We start from the raw sequence: 20,805 nt of genomic DNA, 5'->3' as shown, positions 1-20,805 counted from the left end.
TATTATTATTATTATTAGGGCCCTACTGAAATTTCTGTTTATTATTATTATTATTATTATTATTATTATTATTATTATTATCATCATTATTATTAGAGCCATACTGAAATTGCCAGGTTTATTATTATTATTATTATAATTACTATTATCATTATTATTATTATTACCATTATTATTAGGGCCCTACTGAAATTGCTGTTTATTATTATTAGTATTATTATTTTTAGGTCCCTACTGAAATTACTGTGTTTATGAATATTATTGTAATATTATTAGGGCTCATTTTCCTCGATTGGTGCACTAACTTCATGTGGTTTATTGTTTTTACATCTACAAAGATACAAAGAGTTGCTATTGCGACATCTAGTGGACACATTTAGAACAGCGTTTTTTTTTCATTCCAAAAATTTTGACTCATTTTTACACTTAGCAAACTCGTCCCGCCGGCCGGATAAAACCTGTTTGCGGGCCGTACGTTTGACACCCCTCTGTTAAATAATCACCTTTTTGTTTTGGTGCCGCCTGGTGAGACGTTCAACTTGAACTTCCTCATCTCAGAAGGAAAAAGCATCTGATTGGCCCCCCTTCCTGGCTAACTCCCACCCTCTGTCATATAAAGACAATATAACATACATCCATAAACGTGGATGCATATGCAAAAGTGCAATATATTTATCTGTACAGTAATCTATTTATTTATATCTGCACCTTATTGCTCTTTTATCCTGCCCTACAACGAGCTAATGCAACGCAATTTTGTTCTTATCTGTACTGTAAAAGTTCATATTTGAATGACAATTAAAGGAAGTCTAAGTCTAAGTCCAAGTCTAATAATGTACGGCTATTAAAGTACTGTGGTTGGATAAATTCCCAACCTGTCCCACCCATTTACAAGGAGAAATTGAATATGATTGGATGTTGTTTCTGACCATTTTTTCTCCACAACTGTGGATAGTTATGTCAACTTGTAAAATACACATTTTGTCCCTATATTAAAATGTACTTTCTCAACTTCAAATATTTTGATTTGAGGGGGCTGTGCCTCCTCCTCATGTCCCTATGTAGAGGCGGCCCCGTCGACTATTGTGGTATAAATTACACGTTATACACAACAAAAGAGCAATATGTATATTTAGACGTATAACATGTAGAAATAAGACAATGTGGAAATTATTGGGACAACAAAATTTCTCCCCGTCGGGGAATCGAACCCCGGTCTTCCGCGTGACAGGCGGAGATACTGTCCACTATACTAACGAGGACGCCAACGTTGCCAACGAATTTATAAAATATGAATGTTTTAGTAACTATTGACGTGACTACATACAGGGGGCTAAATATTATCGACCCTTGATGCCACCCTTGAATCGATTAACCAATTCCTTAGAAATGACTCAAGAAAAGTGTGCCTTTGTCTCCTCATTCCGATTCTGATGGTTGGTAATAACGACCAAATGTATTTACAGCATGATGTTGATTGATTGATTGAGACTTTTATTAGTAGGTTGCACAGGGAAGTACATATTCCGTACAATTGACCACCAAATGGTAACACCCGAATAAGTTTTTCAACTTGTTTAAGTCGGGGTCCACTTAAATTAAAGTGTGTCTTTGTCTTCTCACTCCGATTCTGATGGTTGGTAATAACGACCAAATGTATTTACAGCATGATGTTGATTGATTGATTGAGACTTTTATTAGTAGGTTGCACAGTGAAGTACATGTTCCGTACAATTGACCTCTAAATGGTAACACCCGAATAAGTTTTTCAACTTGTTTAAGTCGGGGTCCACTTAAATTGATGTCAAATTGTAGATGGGCTCATTATCTAATAAAGTATTAATTCCATGTGATTTAAGCTTGTTTAAAATAAATGAATGACAAATAAATATGTATTGATAAGACAGTGCAGGTGGGCAACGTGGCGCTGTCACGCCAAATGTCTTCCCTCTACAAAAACCTTGATTGATTGATTGGTTTGATTGAGGCTTTTATTAGTAGGTTGCACAGTGAAGTACATATTCCGTACAATTGACCACTAAATGGTAACACCCGAATAAGTGTTTCAACTTGTTTAAGTCGGGGTCCACTTAAATTGATTCATGATACAGATATATACTATCATATATACTATCATCATAATACAGTCATCACACAAGATAATCACATTGAATTATTTACATTATTTACAATCAGGGGTGTGGATTTACTTCCGGGGCTGCGTCCAATAAAATCACAAAGTTGCCGGGGGTCCTTAACCTGCACGCGACTGTCCTGTTTCGCGCCTGTACAAAAAAAACAAACAATAATCGATTTCTTCAGATTCCAGCATTCCAGCGACGGGCAGTCAAAGCCGAAGTGCTATCGATCGCTGTCAATGACGTAAGAGGAAACATGACCACGGAAGTAAATGGGGGAGGGAAGGTTTTTGTAGAGGGAAGAAAATTGGCGTGACAGCTCCCACGACGGTCACGTGACAGGAGGTGGTACTGTGTTTTTAAGAACACTCACCGGTCACGTGACAGGGAAGCGGTACTGGCCCTTTAACAACTCGCTGGTCTCTCTTGCCATTTGCCCGCTTGTGTTTTCATCGTCGCTCTCCGAGTCATGGCCACCCATTCTACCGAAGAGCCGTTCCCCTTCCACGGGCTGCTGCCCAAAAAAGAGACCGGCGCCGCGTCCTACCTGTGCCGCTTCCCCGAGTACGATGGCCGAGGGGTGCTCATCGCCATTATGGACACCGGCGTGGATCCGGGGGCCCCCGGCATGCAGGTACCGCTGGCCGGCGTCAACGGCAGTTAGCATGCGAGCTAAGTGGGCAGCTGCAGCTAAACGCTGTGTAATGTGTACCGTCACTAGCTAGCTAGCTAGCTAGCTAGTCCGCTGGGCTGCACGATTAACGTACATGCTACCGCCAAACTATATTTGTCACAATGACAACTTTATTTACTGAAAGAAGCTGATTTGTCGCTACGGTTGTCAGTAGTGGTTTGCCGTTCCCACAAACTGATACTTAATAATAACTAAGTAGGTAGTAGCGGACTCGTAAATAGCCTGGCATCCAATACTTTAACCACTTTTTATGCTTTACGTCAGCATTTTGTGTTTTTACATATAGCTAAATATAGTTTAGAAGTAGCGATATACAGTTATATATATATATATATATATATATATATATATATATATATATATATATATATATATATATATATATATATATATATATATATATATATATATGTATGTGTGTATTTTTAACTGTGACGTCTATGCTAAGAACACCCTAAAATAAAAATGAGGGATGACCTGTTTTTGTTTGTGTAAAATTAGCTTTAATTACTATAATAGTAATAACAATAAACACAGCAATTTCAGTAGGGCCCTAATAATAATAATAAACAGCAATTTCAGCAGGGCCCTAATAATAATAATAATAATAATAATAATAATTATGATAATAAACACAGCAATTTCAGTAGGGCCCCAATAAAAATAATAATAAACACAGCAATTTCAGTAGGGCCCTAATAATAATAATAATAAACACAGCAATTTCAGTAGGTCCCTAACAATAATAATAATAATATTAATAATAATAAACACAGCAAATTCAGTCGTGCCCTGATAATAACAGTAATAATAATAATGATTAGGGGTGTGGGAAAAAATCGATTCGAATTCGAATCGGGATTCTCACGTTGTGCGATTCAGAATCAATTCTCATTTTTAAAAAATCGTTGGTTTTTTTTGTAGTTTTTCTTGTAATTTTTTATTATTTTTTAATTATTTTTTTAATTTATTTTTTAATTAATCAACCCAACAAAACAATACACAGCAATACCATAACAATGCAATCCAATTCCAAAACCAAACCCGACCCAGCAACACTCAAAACTGCAATAAACAGAGCAATTGAGAGGAGACACAAACACGACACAGAACAAACCAAAAGTAGTGAAACAAAAATTAATATTATCAACAACAGTATCAATATTAGTTACAATTTCAACATAGCAGTGATTAAAAATCCCTCATTGACATTATCATTAGACATTTATAAAAAATAAAAAAAGAACAATGGTGTCACAGTGGCTTACACTTGCATCGCATCTCATAAGCTTGACAACACACTGTGTCCAATATTTTCACAAAGATAAAATAAGTAGTATTTTTGGTTCATTTAATAGTTAAAACAAATTAACATTATTGCAATCAGTTGATAAAACATTGTCCTTTACAATTACAAAAGCTTTTTACAAAAATCTACTACTCTGCTTGCATGTCAGCAGACTGGGGTAGATACTGCTGAAATCTATGTATTGAATGAATAGAGAATCCTATTGAATCGGAAAAAAAAATCGATTTTGAATCGAGAATCGTGTTGAATTGAAAAAAAAAAAAAATCGATTTTTAATCGAATCGTGACCCCAAGAATCGATATTGAATCGAATCGTGGGACACCCAAAGATTCACAGCCCTAATAATGATAATAATAATAAACACAGCAATTTCAGTAGGGCCCTGATAATAATAATAATAAACATAGCAATTTCAGTAGGGCCCTAATAATAATAATAATAATAATAATAATAATAAACACAGCAATTTCAGTAGGGCCCTAATAATAATAATAATAATAATAATAAACACAGCCATTTCAGTAGGGTCCTAATAATAATAATAAACACAGCAATTTCAGTAGGGCCCTGAAAAAAACAAAAACAAAAAAACAATAATAAACACAGCAATTTCAGTAGGGCCCTAATAATAATAATAATAAACACAGCAATGAGTTTTATAGTATAAACAAAGATTGAATCAAGGCATCGACTCAACCTTTGTGTACACTCACATATTTGTTTTCTATTTGACTCCAGCCAGAATGTAATTAGACTCGCAGGTTTTGGAGCAATACAAATACAGGCTAAAATAATGTTTTTTGAATTTGCAAAATTAACAGAATAATATGACTATTTTTCTTTGATACAGTCATGTCTCGTTTATCGCCAGGCTTGACGAACGTACAATACAGTTATTCGGTAGAGACTATTTGCGACCTGTTTCTGTCATTTAAGATGTCCTGATTTGTGATTTATGTTGGTGTCTTCTTCGACAGGTGACCACAGACGGGAAGCCAAAGATTGTTGATATTATCGACACAACAGGCAGCGGTGATGTGAACATGACCACGGTGGTGGAACCCAAAGATGGGACAATCACCGGCCTCTCTGGGAGAATACTGACGGTTTGTCAGTATTCATTCATTCACAGCATTTATATATTCAGCAGCACTAAATTACAGTTCAAATATATTTCTGTTTCTGAATTGTTGCATAAACGTGTTGCGCTCTGGTTTCCTACATGTCTCACACTGTCTTTTTATGTCATTTAGATCCCTCCTACTTGGGTCAACCCATCAGGGAAGTATCACATTGGAGTTAAAAATGGCTATGAGTTTTTCCCTAAGGCGCTTAAAGAAAGAATACAGGTAGGAAGGTATAGCATTGTTCCTCCTTCTCACTGTGCAGGGGTTGTTTTCTGAATATCACCTTATCATTGTGCAATACATATCCATGTGCTTTTGTGCTCGACCTTATTCATCTTCATCCAGAACAGGCGTGTCAAACTCCTTTTCATTGAGAACAACATTGCAATTATGGTTGCCCTCAGAGGGCTGCTTTTAACAGTGAATAATATACAATATTATTATTATAAATGTGTATGTATATAATTGTCTATGTATTTTATTATTATGTCTTTTTTTATGTACGCTGTACAAAACAAAATCTTTAAATTGTACTGTTAAAAACTGTCAGCTCAGTCGCCACAATTTTACCGTAATATTTGCAGGGTTTTTTTCTTTTACAGGATATAAAATAAATAAGTAAATGGAATTGAATGGAATTGAAAAACGGTACCACTATTTTTTTACGGAAAAAATTAATGCTAGTTTTTTATACCGTGAAGTGTTGTTTTCATAGTGTATTTATTACTCTATATTGAATAACGGTACGAAAGTGGATTTTACTGTAAAAAATGTTACTGTAAAATTTTTGCATGAAACAATTTGTTGGATCGAAATCATAAGTCAAGCAGATATTTAAGTATTTATCTTTATTTGAACAAAAACAATGTTTTGAAATGTATGGTGATATAATATTTAGTTTTATTATCAGAGATTATTAAAGTGTAAATATATGTACCGTATTTTTCGGAGTACAAATCGCTCCGGAGTATAAGTCGCACCGGCCGAAAATGCATAATAAAAAAGGAAAAAAAATGGAGTATAAGTCGCATTCTTATTTGATAAAAGCCAACACCAAGAATAGACATTTGAAAGGCAATTTAAAATAAATAAAGAATAGTGAACAACAGGCTGAATAAGTGTACGTTATATGAGGCATAAATAACCAACTGAGAACGTGCCTGGTATGTTAACGTAACATATTATGGTAAGAGTCATTCAAATAACTATAACATATAGAACATGCTATACGTTTACCAAACAATCTGTCACTCCTAATCGCTAAATCCCATGAAAACTTATACGTCTAGTCTCTTACGTGAATGAGATAAATAATATTATTTGATATTTTACGCTAATGTGTTAATAATTTCACACATAAGTCGCTCCTGAGTATAAGTCGCACCCCCGGCCAAACTATGAAAAAAAACTGTGACTTATAGTCCGAAAAATACGGTAACTGCGCACAGTACATTTATTTTTGTAATACATTTATTAAGAACAGATAAGGTACTTTATTAACACATTATTTCCACCTTTTTGGGGGCCACACAAATTGATGTGGCGGGCCAGTTCTGGCCCCCGGGCCTTGAGTTTGATACCTGTGCAGTATTACTATTAGAATACAGTACACATTCTTCCTGATCAAGTCAATTGACACAGGTAATGAGACCGATGATGCAAACCACAAATGTGGGACATGTTTTTCTTTATTGACGTTTGCATGATGGTATTTTCCACCAGAAAGAGCGAAAGGAGAAGGTGTGGGACCCAGCACACCGAGCAGCAATGGCTGATGCCTGTCGCAAGACTGAGGAGTTTGATCTCTCCCACCCGACCCCATCCCAGGTCAGACCGACTTGTTTGTGTCATCTGCATTCTCCCTGTGTGCCAGTGTTAATTCTTACAGCTGATTTTAATTTCAGTCATATTCTTCTGACAAAACTGTATTTTGGTTTTAGTCAAACTTAGGTCATGTAAATTTGATTTAGTTTCAGTCAACTGAATGTCACCTTTTATTTATGCTACCTGCAAAACATTTGTTGAACATAAACGTAGCATGAGTTTATGGCTAAGAATGATGCAGTGTCAATGTGAATAAATATCTTTAGGGGATTTTCTTCTGTATTTCAGCTTTGTAAAGTTTGTTTATCAGATTGCAGTGTTTCCTACACATTCATTTATTTGTGGCGGCCCGCCACGAAAGAATTACGTCCGCCACAAATTGATTTTTATTTTTTATTTTTTATTTTTTATTTTTTATTTTTTTATTTTTTTATTTTTTTATTTATTTATTTATTTTTTATTTTTTTATTTATTTTTATTTTTATTTTTTGTCCTGTCCAGCTTCTCAGGCAAATCATATAGTTGATGTAGATGCCCATATCGGCTGTTCAGATTTACTTTACAAAAGAGAAGTGTAGGTTACTTCTCTTGTTGCCTTATCTGTATTTGACTTTATTAAATGTATTTATATTAGAAACACAACATGTGTATATAACAAAGGGTGCAAAGTCTGCAGGCAGTAGGAAACACATGGTTAAGTGTAGGGAGTAAAACTGATGGCAGTATAAAGTTCAAGATTTTTGGAGCTCTTTGTTCAGTGGATCAGATGTTTGATGAAGCTCTGTGTCTATCTACCACCACTACTGTTTTCTGTTTATTTGTTACTGACTGTGGCAGGACACCTCTGCCTCTGTTTCACTTTATGTTGCTGGTAAATAATATGGTTGTAGTAGTAGGCTAAAGTTAAATTATTTAGTATGCACTAATTAAAGGGGCAGAGCTTTAAGAGACATTTTAGCTTTTATATTTTATAAGATATGTTTTTTGTAAGAACCACAATTAATAAATATATTTCAGTGAATAACTTATTGTTCAAATCTGTATATAAATATGTACATAAAGTGTTGTAATTATATTGTAAAATGGATGGATGGATGGATGGATGAACGTTTAAAACAAAACTGTTATTATTAATTAGTAAGTATACATTTTTTTAGCCTTTTTAGAGAAAATCATATCATTGTAGTAAATTATGCAAATTACTCGATGATGTCATAGTGACCACGCCCATAGCCACGCCCCCACCGCCACAGGTATCTTGGCAGTTAATGGGAAACACTGCATTGTGTGTTTAAGTCTTTGGAACAGTCAGCTTTCTATGCTGTGTTTTTATCAATTAATAAAATCCTCATATATTAACAGTACTGACCCGTAATTTTGAGCTAGTACCGTATTTTTCGGACTATAAGGTGCACTTAAAATGCTTAATTTTCTCAAAACTCGACATTGCGCTTTATAACCCGGTGCGCCTAATGTACGGAATAATTTTGGTTATGCTTACCAACCTCGAAGCTATTTCATTTGGTACATGGTGAAATGATAAGTGTGACCAGTAGATGGCAGTCACACATACGAGATACGTGTAGACTGCAATATGATGGCAGTCACACATAAGAGATACCTGTAGACTGCAATATGACCAGTAGATGGCAGTCGCACATAAGAGATACGTGTAGACTGCAATATGATGGCAGTCACACATAAGAGATACCTGTAGACTGCAATATGACCAGTAGATGGCAGTCGCACATAAGAGATACGTGTAGACTGCAATATGATGGCAGTCACACATAAGAGATACCTGTAGACTGCAATATGACTCAAGTAAAGAGCACAAAATTGTATATGTTCCATTGAAAATATTGAACATTACACACGGCGCTCAAAAATCTATCAAAAATGTTTTGGTATGACATGGCAGTCACACATAAGAGATACCTGTAGACTGCAATATGACTCAAGTAAAGAACACAAAAATTGTGTAGGTTCCATTGAAAATGTAAAACATTACACACGGCGCTCAAAAATCTATCAAAACATTTTTGGTATGACTTTGGTAAGCTATGAATAGCGAGCCATAGCGACAATAGTGAAATGTGGCCTTTCTCTTTCCGAGTCCAGACTCCCAGGTGAACACATCGTAGTGAACATTTCTTTTGATTTTAGGTCATTAGTTCGATCCTGGGCTCAGGATCTTTCTGTGTGGAGTTTGCATGTTCTCCCCGTGACTGCGTGGGTTCTCTTTGGGTACTCCGACTTCCTCCCACCTCCAAAAACATGCACCTGGGGATAGATTGATTGGCAACACTAAATTGGCCCTAGTGTGTGAATGTTGTCTGTCTATCTGTGTTGGCCCTGCAATGAGGTGGCGACTTCCACCCGAATGCAGCTGAGATAGGCTCCAGCACCCCCTGCGACCCCGAAAGGGACAAGCGGTAGAAAATGGATGGATGGATTTTAGTCAGGGGAAAATAGTCAACAAAATTTACTCTTTTTCTCTCTTCTTAAACTCCCTTGTCAATAAACCCGCCTTCTGTCTCTAGGTAGAAAAGTTACAGAAAGAAGAGCTGCAAAGTCAATCAGAGCTGCTTCTGTCTCTAGAAAAGAAATACAGTGATCCTGGTCCTGTATACGACTGCATTCTTTGGCACGATGGTGTCACGTTTAGGTAAGTCTTTCCAGTATATTTAGTCGTCCTGGTAATGGTAACTAATGTCCCAATGTTGCTGATTTTCCCTTAAGAGCTGTAGTGGACACATCTGAGTGTGGAGAACTGTCCAAGTGCACTGTGCTGAGCTCCTACAGAGAGTCGCAGAAGTATGCGACGTTGGGGAGTGCGGAGATGCTCAACTACTCTGTGAATGTCTACGATGAAGGAAACACGCTCTGCATTGTCACAAGTGGAGGTAAAGTATTTGAAGGCAGCCACCAAAATCATGTTTTTTTAATATACAGTAGTACCTCAACTCACGAGCTCCATTGGTTTCATGACCGAGCTCGTAACTCCAAGCTGCCCACTGAAAATTGAAATTGATTTGTGCTTGGTTCCCCTAAAACACCACAAATGTAACATGTTACCTGTATTTCAAAAAGAAAAATGAACTTTTAGATTATATTGTTTGAAAAAGGGTACAATAGAATGTACAGTATAACAAACAACACCAGTAATTTTATTAAATAATGTAGTAATACCTTTACCTCTTCCAACAGACTAAAGAGGACTTTGACTACGTTTACACTGCAGGCCAAAGTGGCCAAAATCAGATTTTTTTAAAATCTGATTTTTTAAAATCTGATTTTTTTCCAGCTGACTGTTTACACTGCAAGTAAAATGTGATTTTTATTACACTTCAGCCCCAATGTGGCCTCGATGTCCCTTGCACGCGCACTTCGATAAAGTGAAAACAAAGGCAGTCGCCCGGGAGGAAGTCGTTTACTACTACTACAAAATAAAATAAAAGTCGCAACACCTTAAAAATTAGTGTTTTTTTCACGTGAAAATAAATTAAAGTGATATAATGTATGAATGGATGTATATAGTGTAATATATTTGTTCTAGTCATTTAATAGCTGTTAAGTAGAGGAGACACAGACATCAGCGTGGATCAATAGCGTGGATCAACGTGAGCTTTATTTTTTAACTCGCATGTAAGCAAATGCACCACAGCATCAATTCCGGTCCTTCAACAATCGCTATTTCTTCAGAACAGAATGCTCCCCCCAGTGACATGGACCCCCTGATGCCTTATTTAAAACCCACTGTCACAAATCTTGGTTTTAAGTTTGACAATGATTTTAAATTGGAACATCAGACTAACTCCGTTGTACGGTCTAGTTTTTATCATCTAAGACTTTTAACAAAAATGTAATCAGTTTTGGCCTCAATCGCTCCATTGCAGTTAGTACTCGCCTTTTAACTGGCACTAAAAAACGTGAACACATTACCCCCATTTTAGCATCCCTTCACTGGCTCCCAGTTCATTTTAGAATTCATTTTCAAATATTGTTAAAAATATATATTCATATATTACTTATAGCCTATTATTTGCGCACTATTGACAAGTGATGCACCGAAAATTTGGTCGTCTTAAATACACTTTTCTCAACGAAACCGGATGTTGTGATGAATTGTCCACTTCCGCTGGCGACTGCATCTTTCCAGTGACGTAGGTCGCCCAAAGCTGAGGATAAAATCCCATTCAGGTCGCATTGCGTTTAGCCTGAAGTCACATCTGAAGAGATCAGATTCCAATCGGATTCAGGACTACCTCCCGATGATGCCAATGGATCAGATTTGAAGCACTTTGGAGCGTTTAGACTGGCAAAAAAAATCTGATCTGTGTCACTTGAGGGCAAAAAAATCAGATTTGGTGTGCAGTGTAAACGGGGCCTTTTGAAATCCTTTTTTAATCCGTTTTGTTTAGAGTCGGCCTGTCTAATTAGTTTCAAAAAGGACAATAAGCTGATCAGTTGCCGAATAGGGAAAGTAGCGAGTAATGGGGTTAAAAGAGAGGATAGTCTTAGTTAATCTCCCGCAATCAGAGTAGTGGGGGAGAAGAGTGCAAGCTTCTTAGGCGATGTGCTGGGAGGGTCACAATCACAGTAGCCTTGGCTGCAGCATGATCGGTCAGAAGGACATCGCCAGTTTGCAGCTTCAGGCTTGGTAGGAAGCTGAGCCAATGGAGGATGTCGTCGACTCCGGCGGGAAGGCTGTGGAAGCTGGACCGCGGCTAATAGTTTCCAATGGTTGGAAAACAAGGATATATCAATCTTTAGCTATAAGCTAGGGCCAGAGAGTAAGACTGGATGTTTTTGGAAGGATTACAAGTAGAGATGTCCGATAATGGCTTTTTTGCCGATATCCGATATTCCGATATTGTCCAACTCTTAATTACCGATTCCGATATCAACCGATACCGATACATACAGTCGTGGAATTAACACATTATTACGCCTAATTTTGTTGTGATGCCCCGCTGGATGCATTAAACAATGTAACTTTACCATGAATTGATTAACGTGGACCCCGACTTAAACAAGTTGAAAAACTTATTCGGGTGTTACCATTTAGTGGTCAATTGTACAGAATATGTACTGTACTGGGCAATCTACTAATACAAGTTTCAATCAATCAATCAAAAACAAGGTTTTCCAAAATAAGAGAACAACTTCAACTCCAGTTATGGAAAAAAGTGCCAACATGGCACTGCCGTGTTTATTATTGAAGTCACAAAGTGCATAATTTTTTTTAAACATGCCTCAAAACAACAGCTACAAAAACAATAAAGGCACAGAGCTTCAGTCCTGAGTATACTAGAGCATACTTGCCAACCTTGAGACCTCCGAATTCGGGAGGGGGGGTTGGTGGTAGAGGGGGGTGTATATTGTAGCGTCCCGGAAGAGTTAGGGCTGCAAGGGGTTCTGGGTATTTGTTCTGTTGTGTTTGTGTTGTGTTACGGTGCAGATGTTCTCCCGAAATGTGTTTGTCATTCTTGTTTGGTGTGGGTTCACGGTGTGGCGCATATTTGTAACAGTGTTAAAGTTGTTTATACGGCCACCCTTAGTGTGACCTGTATGGCTGTTGATCAAGTATGCCTTGCATTCACTTATGTGTGTGTAAAAGCCGCATACAGTATATTATGTGACGAGGCCGGCACGCTGTTTGTATGGAGGAAAAGTGGACGTGACAACAGGTTGTAGAGGACGCTAAAGGCAGTGCCTTAAAGGCACGCCCCTAATATTGTTGTCCGGGTGGAAATCGGTAAAAATTCGGGAGAATGGTTGCCCCGGGAGATTTTCGGAGGGGCACTGAAAATCGGGAGGGTTGACAAGTATGCCCTACGTCCGTGTTTTACCGGATATGTACAGTGGCGTTTTAAAAATTCATTAATTTTACTTTTTGAAACCGAGACCGATAAATTCCGATATTACATTTTAAAGCATTTATCGGCCGATACTATCGGCAGGCCGATATTATCGGACATCTCTAATTACGGGGTTATCTTTGGCATTCGCTTCACCATGAATTGATTTACGTGGACCCCGACTTAAACAAGTTGAAAAACATATTCGGGTGTTACCTTTTAGTGGTCAATTGTATGGAATATGTACTGAACTGTGCAATCTACTAATAAAAGTTTCAATCAATCAATCAAACCAACTAGCAGCGGGGAGGCTCGTAACTTGCAACTTAAAGAATAACAAAAAGCGACCGCTCCAATCTTAAACTACTCCTATGTTCAGGTACCATTGTAGTTGTATGTGAAAAGCTCTTATAGGGATTTTGCCTGTTGCTGTTGTCATCTGAAGGGGCCCACGGGACACATGTTGCCAGCATTGCAGCAGGTTACTTCCCAGAAGAACCAGAGCGTAATGGCGTTGCCCCCGGTGCTCAAATTTTGGCTCTGAAGATCGGAGACACACGACTTAGCACCATGGAAACAGGCACTGGACTCATCAGAGCGGTATGTTAGCTCAATGCGGTCAAAACGTTCTTCTTTGGCCATTTTCCTAATCGCCACCTTGCTCCAAAGATGATCGAAGTGATCAACTACAAGTGTGACCTGGTTAACTACAGCTACGGGGAAGCCACCCACTGGCCCAATTCAGGGTGAGTGTCGTGAATGATTGGACTATGGGAAGAGTGGTGTTCACTTTAAGATATTTTTGTGTGTTTTATCTTTTTTTCCAGGCGAATTTGTGAGGTGATCACAGAGGCTGTGCAGAAGCACAATGTTATATTTGTTTCGAGTGCAGGAAACAACGGCCCCTGTCTCTCCACTGTCGGCTGCCCCGGAGGAACCACCAGCAGTGTCATAGGTAAACAGCGATTGTCATAAACCGCTCTTTGCTGGTGAATACACAACTGCAAGCCCCTGGCAAATTAAAGGGCTCATGTAATGATTTCATATAATGATTTCTTTCCCTTGGGCCTACATAACATGTAATTGTGGGTCTTTGGTCAAATTGTTGCTTAGATTATGTTTTACAGACCATTTTCAACTCTCTTCAAGAGGCAAGTTGGGAAGCGCAGTTTTGTGGCCGGTCTTAATTATTGAAGTGGTTCTACTTCGACAGCCAAGTTGTAGTTTTTAGCGCTTACATAGTGAGTCTACGATTCTAAGTACGAACTTTACGCTACTTTGCATTAGAAATGGCAACAGCGGAGAATGCATGTGCATGTACGAGCCAGTCTGCCGCACAACAAGAGGATGGAGAAAAATAAAGAGTTCATTGACTACAGTGTAGACTGGCGCAAAGCACTTTGGGTAAATTTCTTCCATAAATGGATAATACGCTGACGTAACAATTGGGAAAAACGCCACTAATGGGGCAAAGTCCAAACGGCTCGTTTGGAGGAAGTATGAAGGAAGGCAAGATTGTTTTATGAACATTTCCGCAATGCTTCCATGGTTTGATTTAACATTTTTGGGACTTATGCAGATCCCAAATACACAAAAAAAGGTACCGTTTTTTTTGGACTATAAGTCGCAGTTTTTTTCATAGTTTGGCCGGGGGTGCGACTTGTACTCAGGAGCGACTTATGTGTGAAATTATTAACACATTATCGTAAAATATCAAATAATATTATTTATCTCATTCACGTAAGAGACTAGACGTATAAGATTTTAATGGGATTTAGCGATTAGAAGTGACAGATTGTTTGGTAAACGTATAGCATGTTCCATATGTTATAGTTATTTGAATGACTCTTACCATAATATGTTACGTTAACATACCAGGCACGTTCTCAGTTGGTTATTTATGCCTCATATAACGTACACTTATTCAGCCTGTTGTTCACTATTCTTTATTTATTTTAAATTGCCTTTCAAATGTCTATTCTTGGTGTTGGCTTTTATCAAATAAATTTCCCCAAAAAATGCGACTTATACTCCAGTGCGACTTATATATGTTTTTTTCCTTCTTTATTATGCATTTTCAGCAGGTGCGACTTATACTCCGAAAAATACGGTACCAATAAGTAAGAAAACTTGGTTAGGTCCCCTTTAATGTGCTTTTTTTTGACCTCGCTAACTGATTAAAAACAATATACAAAAAATTTTAATTGAGAAAGGGTGCTCAAAAAATGTATTCACTTACAAATCTCGATTCTTATTTATTCCAATTGATTCATAATTGGGTCATGATTTTGTAAAATAATTTTTTTTTGTTTTATAAATAATTTTTCTAAAGAATCAATTTCGAAAAAGTCATTTTAAGGCCATCTCCATGCGTATTCTTTGTGCATTCACGTCATACTTCAGCAAACAAAAGGAGGTTGAACCTGTCACCTGTTTTGATAAGGTTTTATTATAATTACTATACCAAATAAGACATTGCCAGAATCGGTTTGAATCCTTACCCCTACATTGTGAAGTGCCCGAAGATTCCCACCTCTACTGAGAAGTTCAGAAGGCATCCAGAGTAAATAAATGATTTAGGGCTGTCAAACGATTATAATATTTAATCAGATTAAGTCTGCAGTTAACTCTTAACTAATGTCTATCATCACAGATCAGACGGTTTATTTTTAAGTTTTTAATGCAATCAACGTGGGACTGACTATTTGTTTGCTTTATGCAAATGTTTGTTTATTAAACATTATGCTGATTTTAAGAGCTCGACACAAAATGGACACACACACTTTGACAGCACTAAGATTAATACAATGTTTGTTTTTTAAAAATGGCTAATTTAGGTATATACGTCAGTGTTTCCCATAAACTGCCAAGATACCTGTGGCGGTGGGGGCGTGGCTATGGGCGTGGTCACCATGACATCATCGAGTAATTTGCATAATTTACTACAATGATATGATTTTTTCTAAAAAGGTTCAAAAATGTACACTTACTAATTAATAATAACAGTTTTGTTTTAAACGTCCATCCATCCATCCATTTTACAATATAATTACAACACTTTATGTACATATTTATATACAGATTTGAACAATAAGTTATTCACTGAAATATATTTATTAATTGTGGTTCTTACAAAAAATATATCTTATAAAATATAAAAGCTAAAATGTCTCTTAAAGCTCTGCCCCTTTAATTAGTGCATACTAAATAATTTAACTTTAGCCTACTACTACAACCATATTATTTACCAGCAACATAAAGTGAAACAGAGGCAGAGGTAACCTGCCACAGTCAGTAACAAATAAACAGAACACAGTAGTGGTCAAATACAAATAAGGCAACAAGAGAAGTATCCTACACTTCTCTTTTGTAAAGTAAATCTGAACAGCCTATATGGGCATCTACATCAACTATATGATTTGCCTGAGAAGCTGGACAGGACAAAAAAATAAATAAAATAAAATAAAAACTTTTTTTTGACATTTAAAAAAAATTTTTTTTATTTGTGGCGGACGTAATTCTTTCGTGGCGGGCCGCCACAAATAAATGAATGTGTGGGAAACACTGCACGTCCACACTACCCGAGTGAAAATGGACTTCCTCCCTCAGGTGTTGGAGCCTATGTGACCCCAGACATGATGGTGGCTGAGTATTCCCTGAGGGAGAAGCTACCCGCCAATCAGTACACCTGGTCCTCCAGGGGCCCGAGTACAGACGGGGCACTCGGGGTGAGCATAAGTGCCCCCGGTGGCGCCATTGCATCCGTACCCAACTGGACTCTCCGTGGGACCCAGCTGATGAACGGCACCTCGATGTCATCCCCCAACGCTTGCGGAGGCATTGCTCTTGTCCTGTCAGGTGAGTCCGAGCTCCGGACGAAAAGTTACTTTTGTACCTCTTGGTTATTTACGCTCGCTTGTGACTTGGTGTGATGCAGGATTAAAACAAAATGGCATTCAGCCGTCTGTTCCTGGTGTGAGGAGAGCGCTGGAAAACACAGCTTTGAAGGTTGAAGACATTGAAGTGTTTGCTCAGGGCCATGGCATCATTCAGGTGACCTACCTCCCGCTGCTCGTGGCTTTTCCTGATAACGTGCGCTACAGGCGGTCCTTGGTCTACAAACGAGATTTGTTCCTATGTCAAATTTTAGTTTAAAGGCCTACTGAAAGCCACTACTACCGACCATGCAGTCTGATAGTTTATATATCAATGATGAAATCTTAATATTGCAACACATGCCAATACGGCCGGGTTAACTTATAAAGTGCAATTTAAAATTTCCAGCGAAACTTCCGGTTGAGAATGTCTCGGTATGATGACGTATGCGCGTGACTTCACGGAGTGAACGGAACTATTCGGACCCCATTGAATCCAATACAAAAAGTTCTGTTTTTACCACATAATTCCACAGTATTCTGGACATCTGTGTTGGTGAATCTTTTGCAATTTGTTTAATGAACAATGAAGACTGCAAAGAAGAAAGCTGTAGGTGGGATCGGTGTATTAGCGGCGGACTACAGCAACACAACCAGGAGGACTTTGAGATGGATAGCAGACGCGCTAGCCACCGACCTCACCTTGACTTCCTCCGTCTCCGGGCCGCCGACCACATCTATGATCGGGTGAAGTCCTTCGTCGCTCTGTCGATCGTTGGAACGCAGGTGAGCACGGGTGTTGATGAGCAGATGAGGGCTGGCGTAGGTGGATAGCTAATGTTTTTAGCATAGCTCTGTCGAGGTCCCGTAGCTAAGTTAGCTTCAATGGCGTCGTTAGCAATAGCATTGTTAAGCTTCGACAGGCTGGAAAGCATTAACCGTGTATTTACATGTCCATGGTTTAATAGTATTGTTGATCTTCTGTCTATCCTTCCAGTCAGGGGTTTATTTATTTTGTTTCTATCTGCATTTAAGCACGATGCTATCACGTTAGCTCCGTAGCTAAAGTGCTTCGCCGATGTATTGTCGTGGAGATAAAAGTCACTGTGAATGTCCATTTCGCGTTCTCGACTCTCATTTTCAAGAGGATATAGTATCCGAGGTGGTTTGAAATACAAATCTGGGATCCACTATAGAAAAAGGAGAAAGTGTGGAATCCATTGAACCCTTGTACCTAAGTTACGGTCAGAGCGAAAAAAGATACGTCCTGCACTGCACTCTAGCCCTTCACTCTCACGTTCCTCATCCACGAATCTTTCATCCTCGCTCAAATTAATGGGGTAATCGTCGCTTTCTCGGTCCGAATCGCTCTCGCTGCTGGTGTAAACAATGGGGAAATGTGAGGAGCCTTTCAGCCTTTGAAGTCACGCTACTTCCGGTACAGGCAAGGCTTTTTTTTATCAGCGATCAAAAGTTGCAAACTTTATCGTCGATGTTCTCTACTAAATCCTTTCAGCAAAAATATGGCAATATCGCGAAATGATCAAGTATGACACATAGAATGGATCTGCTATCCCCGTTTAAATAAAAACATTTCATTTCAGTAGGCCTTTAAAGGGGAACTACATGTTTTTGTAGTCCTTATGTAAGACAGGAACACACGTTTTTCTTTTTTTATGCATTCTAAATTGTAAATAAACGCTAGCAAATGTCAGCTAACAAGGTAGAGAATGGAAGTTCCACCTATAAAGCGCTCTAAAAACCTCCTAGGTTTTATATACTGTACACGCACGCTGTAAGTATATATGAATGTAGTACCTTGCACATTCATATTAACATGTTATATTTACATATTTGCTCATTTCAAGCATGCGGCGTCATTTTAATTTCACAGACGCATCACAATGTTCGCTTTTCTCTTCAACAACAACCCTACTATGCACGCCAGTCTGCGAGAGAGAAAACAAATATTACTTTGAGACAAATGATAATCCAGAACCCTATATTTTTGAGGCTGTGTGCTAAACAGATCCAGCTTTAGTGAAATACTACGCACTTTGCTAAGTGCTAACTAAGAAATATAAATGACGAACATAATAAAACAATCACTTACTGTACAATGTCTGCTCTCACTGGGTTGGAGACTGATAGGATGCTTATATCTTCCCGTTTTAGATTAAGAATTATACATAATTCTCAGGAAGGGTGAAAATAAAAAAACAACTAGCGTCTTTTTGTGACTTTCTTGCCATCTCCGAATCCAACTTGGATGTCAAAGTTAACCAGCTGGTTAGTTTATGTCCACATCCTTATACTATCCAAGTGAGGGGCATGATTTATCATCTCAAATTAACTTTTACCGACTCCGAGGCGATGCAGCAGCTCACTGGCTCAATATGTCAATATAGCGCTTATAAAAACAATATTTTTAATACTTGGTCAATAATCAGGTCACGAAATGTAAATGGAGTATTGTTGGCGTTTTTTGGATGTTTTTTTAGAGTGCTTTATGGATGGAATAGTTTACCCCATTAGCTGCTTTGTTAGCCACCTCATATTTGCCGTATTTTACGACTTAGAATGCACAACAACAACATATGTGTTCTTGTCCTACACAGGGCTTGTGAATGATAGGCAAAATTCCAAAAAAAGGTGCATTTCCTCTTTAACCCTGTAAGACCCAAATATAGAAAAACATTAAAAAAAAAAAATTTGACCTTTCAGATGTTGTTGTAGGAGGCATTTGATGCAGAAATTGAAGAGTTAAAAAAAAAAAAAAAGTTTATGTATGTTTTTAGAGAAATGTTGCAATATTGCAACCTTGGGCTTTGATGGGAGCAGAATTTCTGTATTTGTACTCACGTTGTCTGAACAACTAAGGGTTAATTTGCAGGGTTGATTGCTTACTTAGCCCCATAACGGTACAGTGTATACCATTAATAATAATCACACATTAATTATATTTTTATGAAGTCATTTATTACAAGTACAAAAAAATATGAAACAAGATAAAACTCTTAAAAAACGTTTATAACAACATCAATTATATAACAAGCTCTAAATTAAATTTGATGCATCTGTTCCACAATAACTACATATGCACATGCTCTAGACATTGTAATAACAACCAAAAATATATAAAAAACATTTTAATTACTTGAATCTGATGAATCCAGTCCAATGAAACAAATAGATTTTGTTCGAAGGAAACCTTGACAGGTTGTGTGAGTTCATGGCCGGAAGGCGTGACTTGTAAACAAATGTTCTTCAACAATTTTGCACAGATATGGGTAGGGCAGGACAATAATTACAACACATAAATCCGGTTGATTTTCAGCGTAAAAGGCTCTGTGATTAATAATAGGTTACTTACCTATGCTAAAAGCACAAACATCGGAGAAAAAAATACTTGTTGGCTCTTCTCCCTGTTTGTTGTTGAAGTAACCGCACATACAACTATGAAAGTTTTTAACGCAATATCTTATTGGTAGTGATGTGCGCTACAGATACTGTCGATCTTTATGCTCTAATATCGATTCTCAAATCAAAATATTGATACTTTTGATACTTTATTAATTTGAGATAATATAAAACAGTGTGAAGTACGGTAACTAAATAACTCAGATCTTGTCCGAATGGTGGGAACTACTTTTTCTTCCGCCAAGGTAAGTACGTGATGCACAAGCAAGAAAATGACTGGCAATTAAAATGACACTTAGTATTATAAAACAACAAATGTATGTAATGTTTATTGTAGGCTATTTGGAGACATTACATACTTAGTTGAATATAAATACCATACCAACTTTATTAGGCTAACACATTCCTTGCAGAATAACGCCATCATTTGTTTTGCCCTGTCATTTTATATCGTTTGAGGATGATTCCCCAAGAGCAGTAACACTAGAAATACACTACTTTTAAAATTGTACCAGACACTAAAAATAAACTAATCTGGGATCCAAAATAACAG

At 37.6% G+C, this 20,805-nt stretch overlaps 1 protein-coding gene and 1 non-coding gene across 3 annotated transcripts in view; one reads left to right on the top strand and one right to left on the bottom strand.

The window, feature by feature from the left end:
- Positions 1 to 1,190: 1,190 nt before the first annotated feature.
- trnad-guc (transfer RNA aspartic acid (anticodon GUC)) lies at positions 1,191 to 1,262 on the bottom strand. Its single transcript has one exon. It is a non-coding gene; the product is annotated as a tRNA-Asp (tRNA).
- A 1,242-nt stretch (positions 1,263 to 2,504) lies between these two features.
- tpp2 (tripeptidyl peptidase 2) overlaps positions 2,505 to 20,805 on the top strand; it is a 41,154-nt gene continuing 22,853 nt past the window's right edge. For both annotated transcript variants that reach the window (XM_062035372.1, XM_062035363.1), the window contains exons 1-11: positions 2,505 to 2,772; positions 5,120 to 5,248; positions 5,396 to 5,491; positions 6,992 to 7,096; positions 9,637 to 9,761; positions 9,836 to 9,999; positions 13,403 to 13,557; positions 13,627 to 13,703; positions 13,785 to 13,912; positions 16,567 to 16,815; positions 16,895 to 17,010. In XM_062035372.1, the coding sequence (XP_061891356.1) occupies positions 2,608 to 2,772; positions 5,120 to 5,248; positions 5,396 to 5,491; positions 6,992 to 7,096; positions 9,637 to 9,761; positions 9,836 to 9,999; positions 13,403 to 13,557; positions 13,627 to 13,703; positions 13,785 to 13,912; positions 16,567 to 16,815; positions 16,895 to 17,010 (1,509 nt within the window). In that variant the 5' untranslated portion in view covers positions 2,505 to 2,607. The remainder of the gene's footprint in view (positions 2,773 to 5,119; positions 5,249 to 5,395; positions 5,492 to 6,991; positions 7,097 to 9,636; positions 9,762 to 9,835; positions 10,000 to 13,402; positions 13,558 to 13,626; positions 13,704 to 13,784; positions 13,913 to 16,566; positions 16,816 to 16,894; positions 17,011 to 20,805) is intronic.

Source organism: Entelurus aequoreus, linkage group LG02, assembly GCF_033978785.1.
Source record: "Entelurus aequoreus isolate RoL-2023_Sb linkage group LG02, RoL_Eaeq_v1.1, whole genome shotgun sequence".
Taxonomy (NCBI): Eukaryota; Metazoa; Chordata; class Actinopteri; order Syngnathiformes; family Syngnathidae; genus Entelurus; species Entelurus aequoreus.
This window is presented reverse-complemented; position numbering and strand designations above follow the sequence as displayed.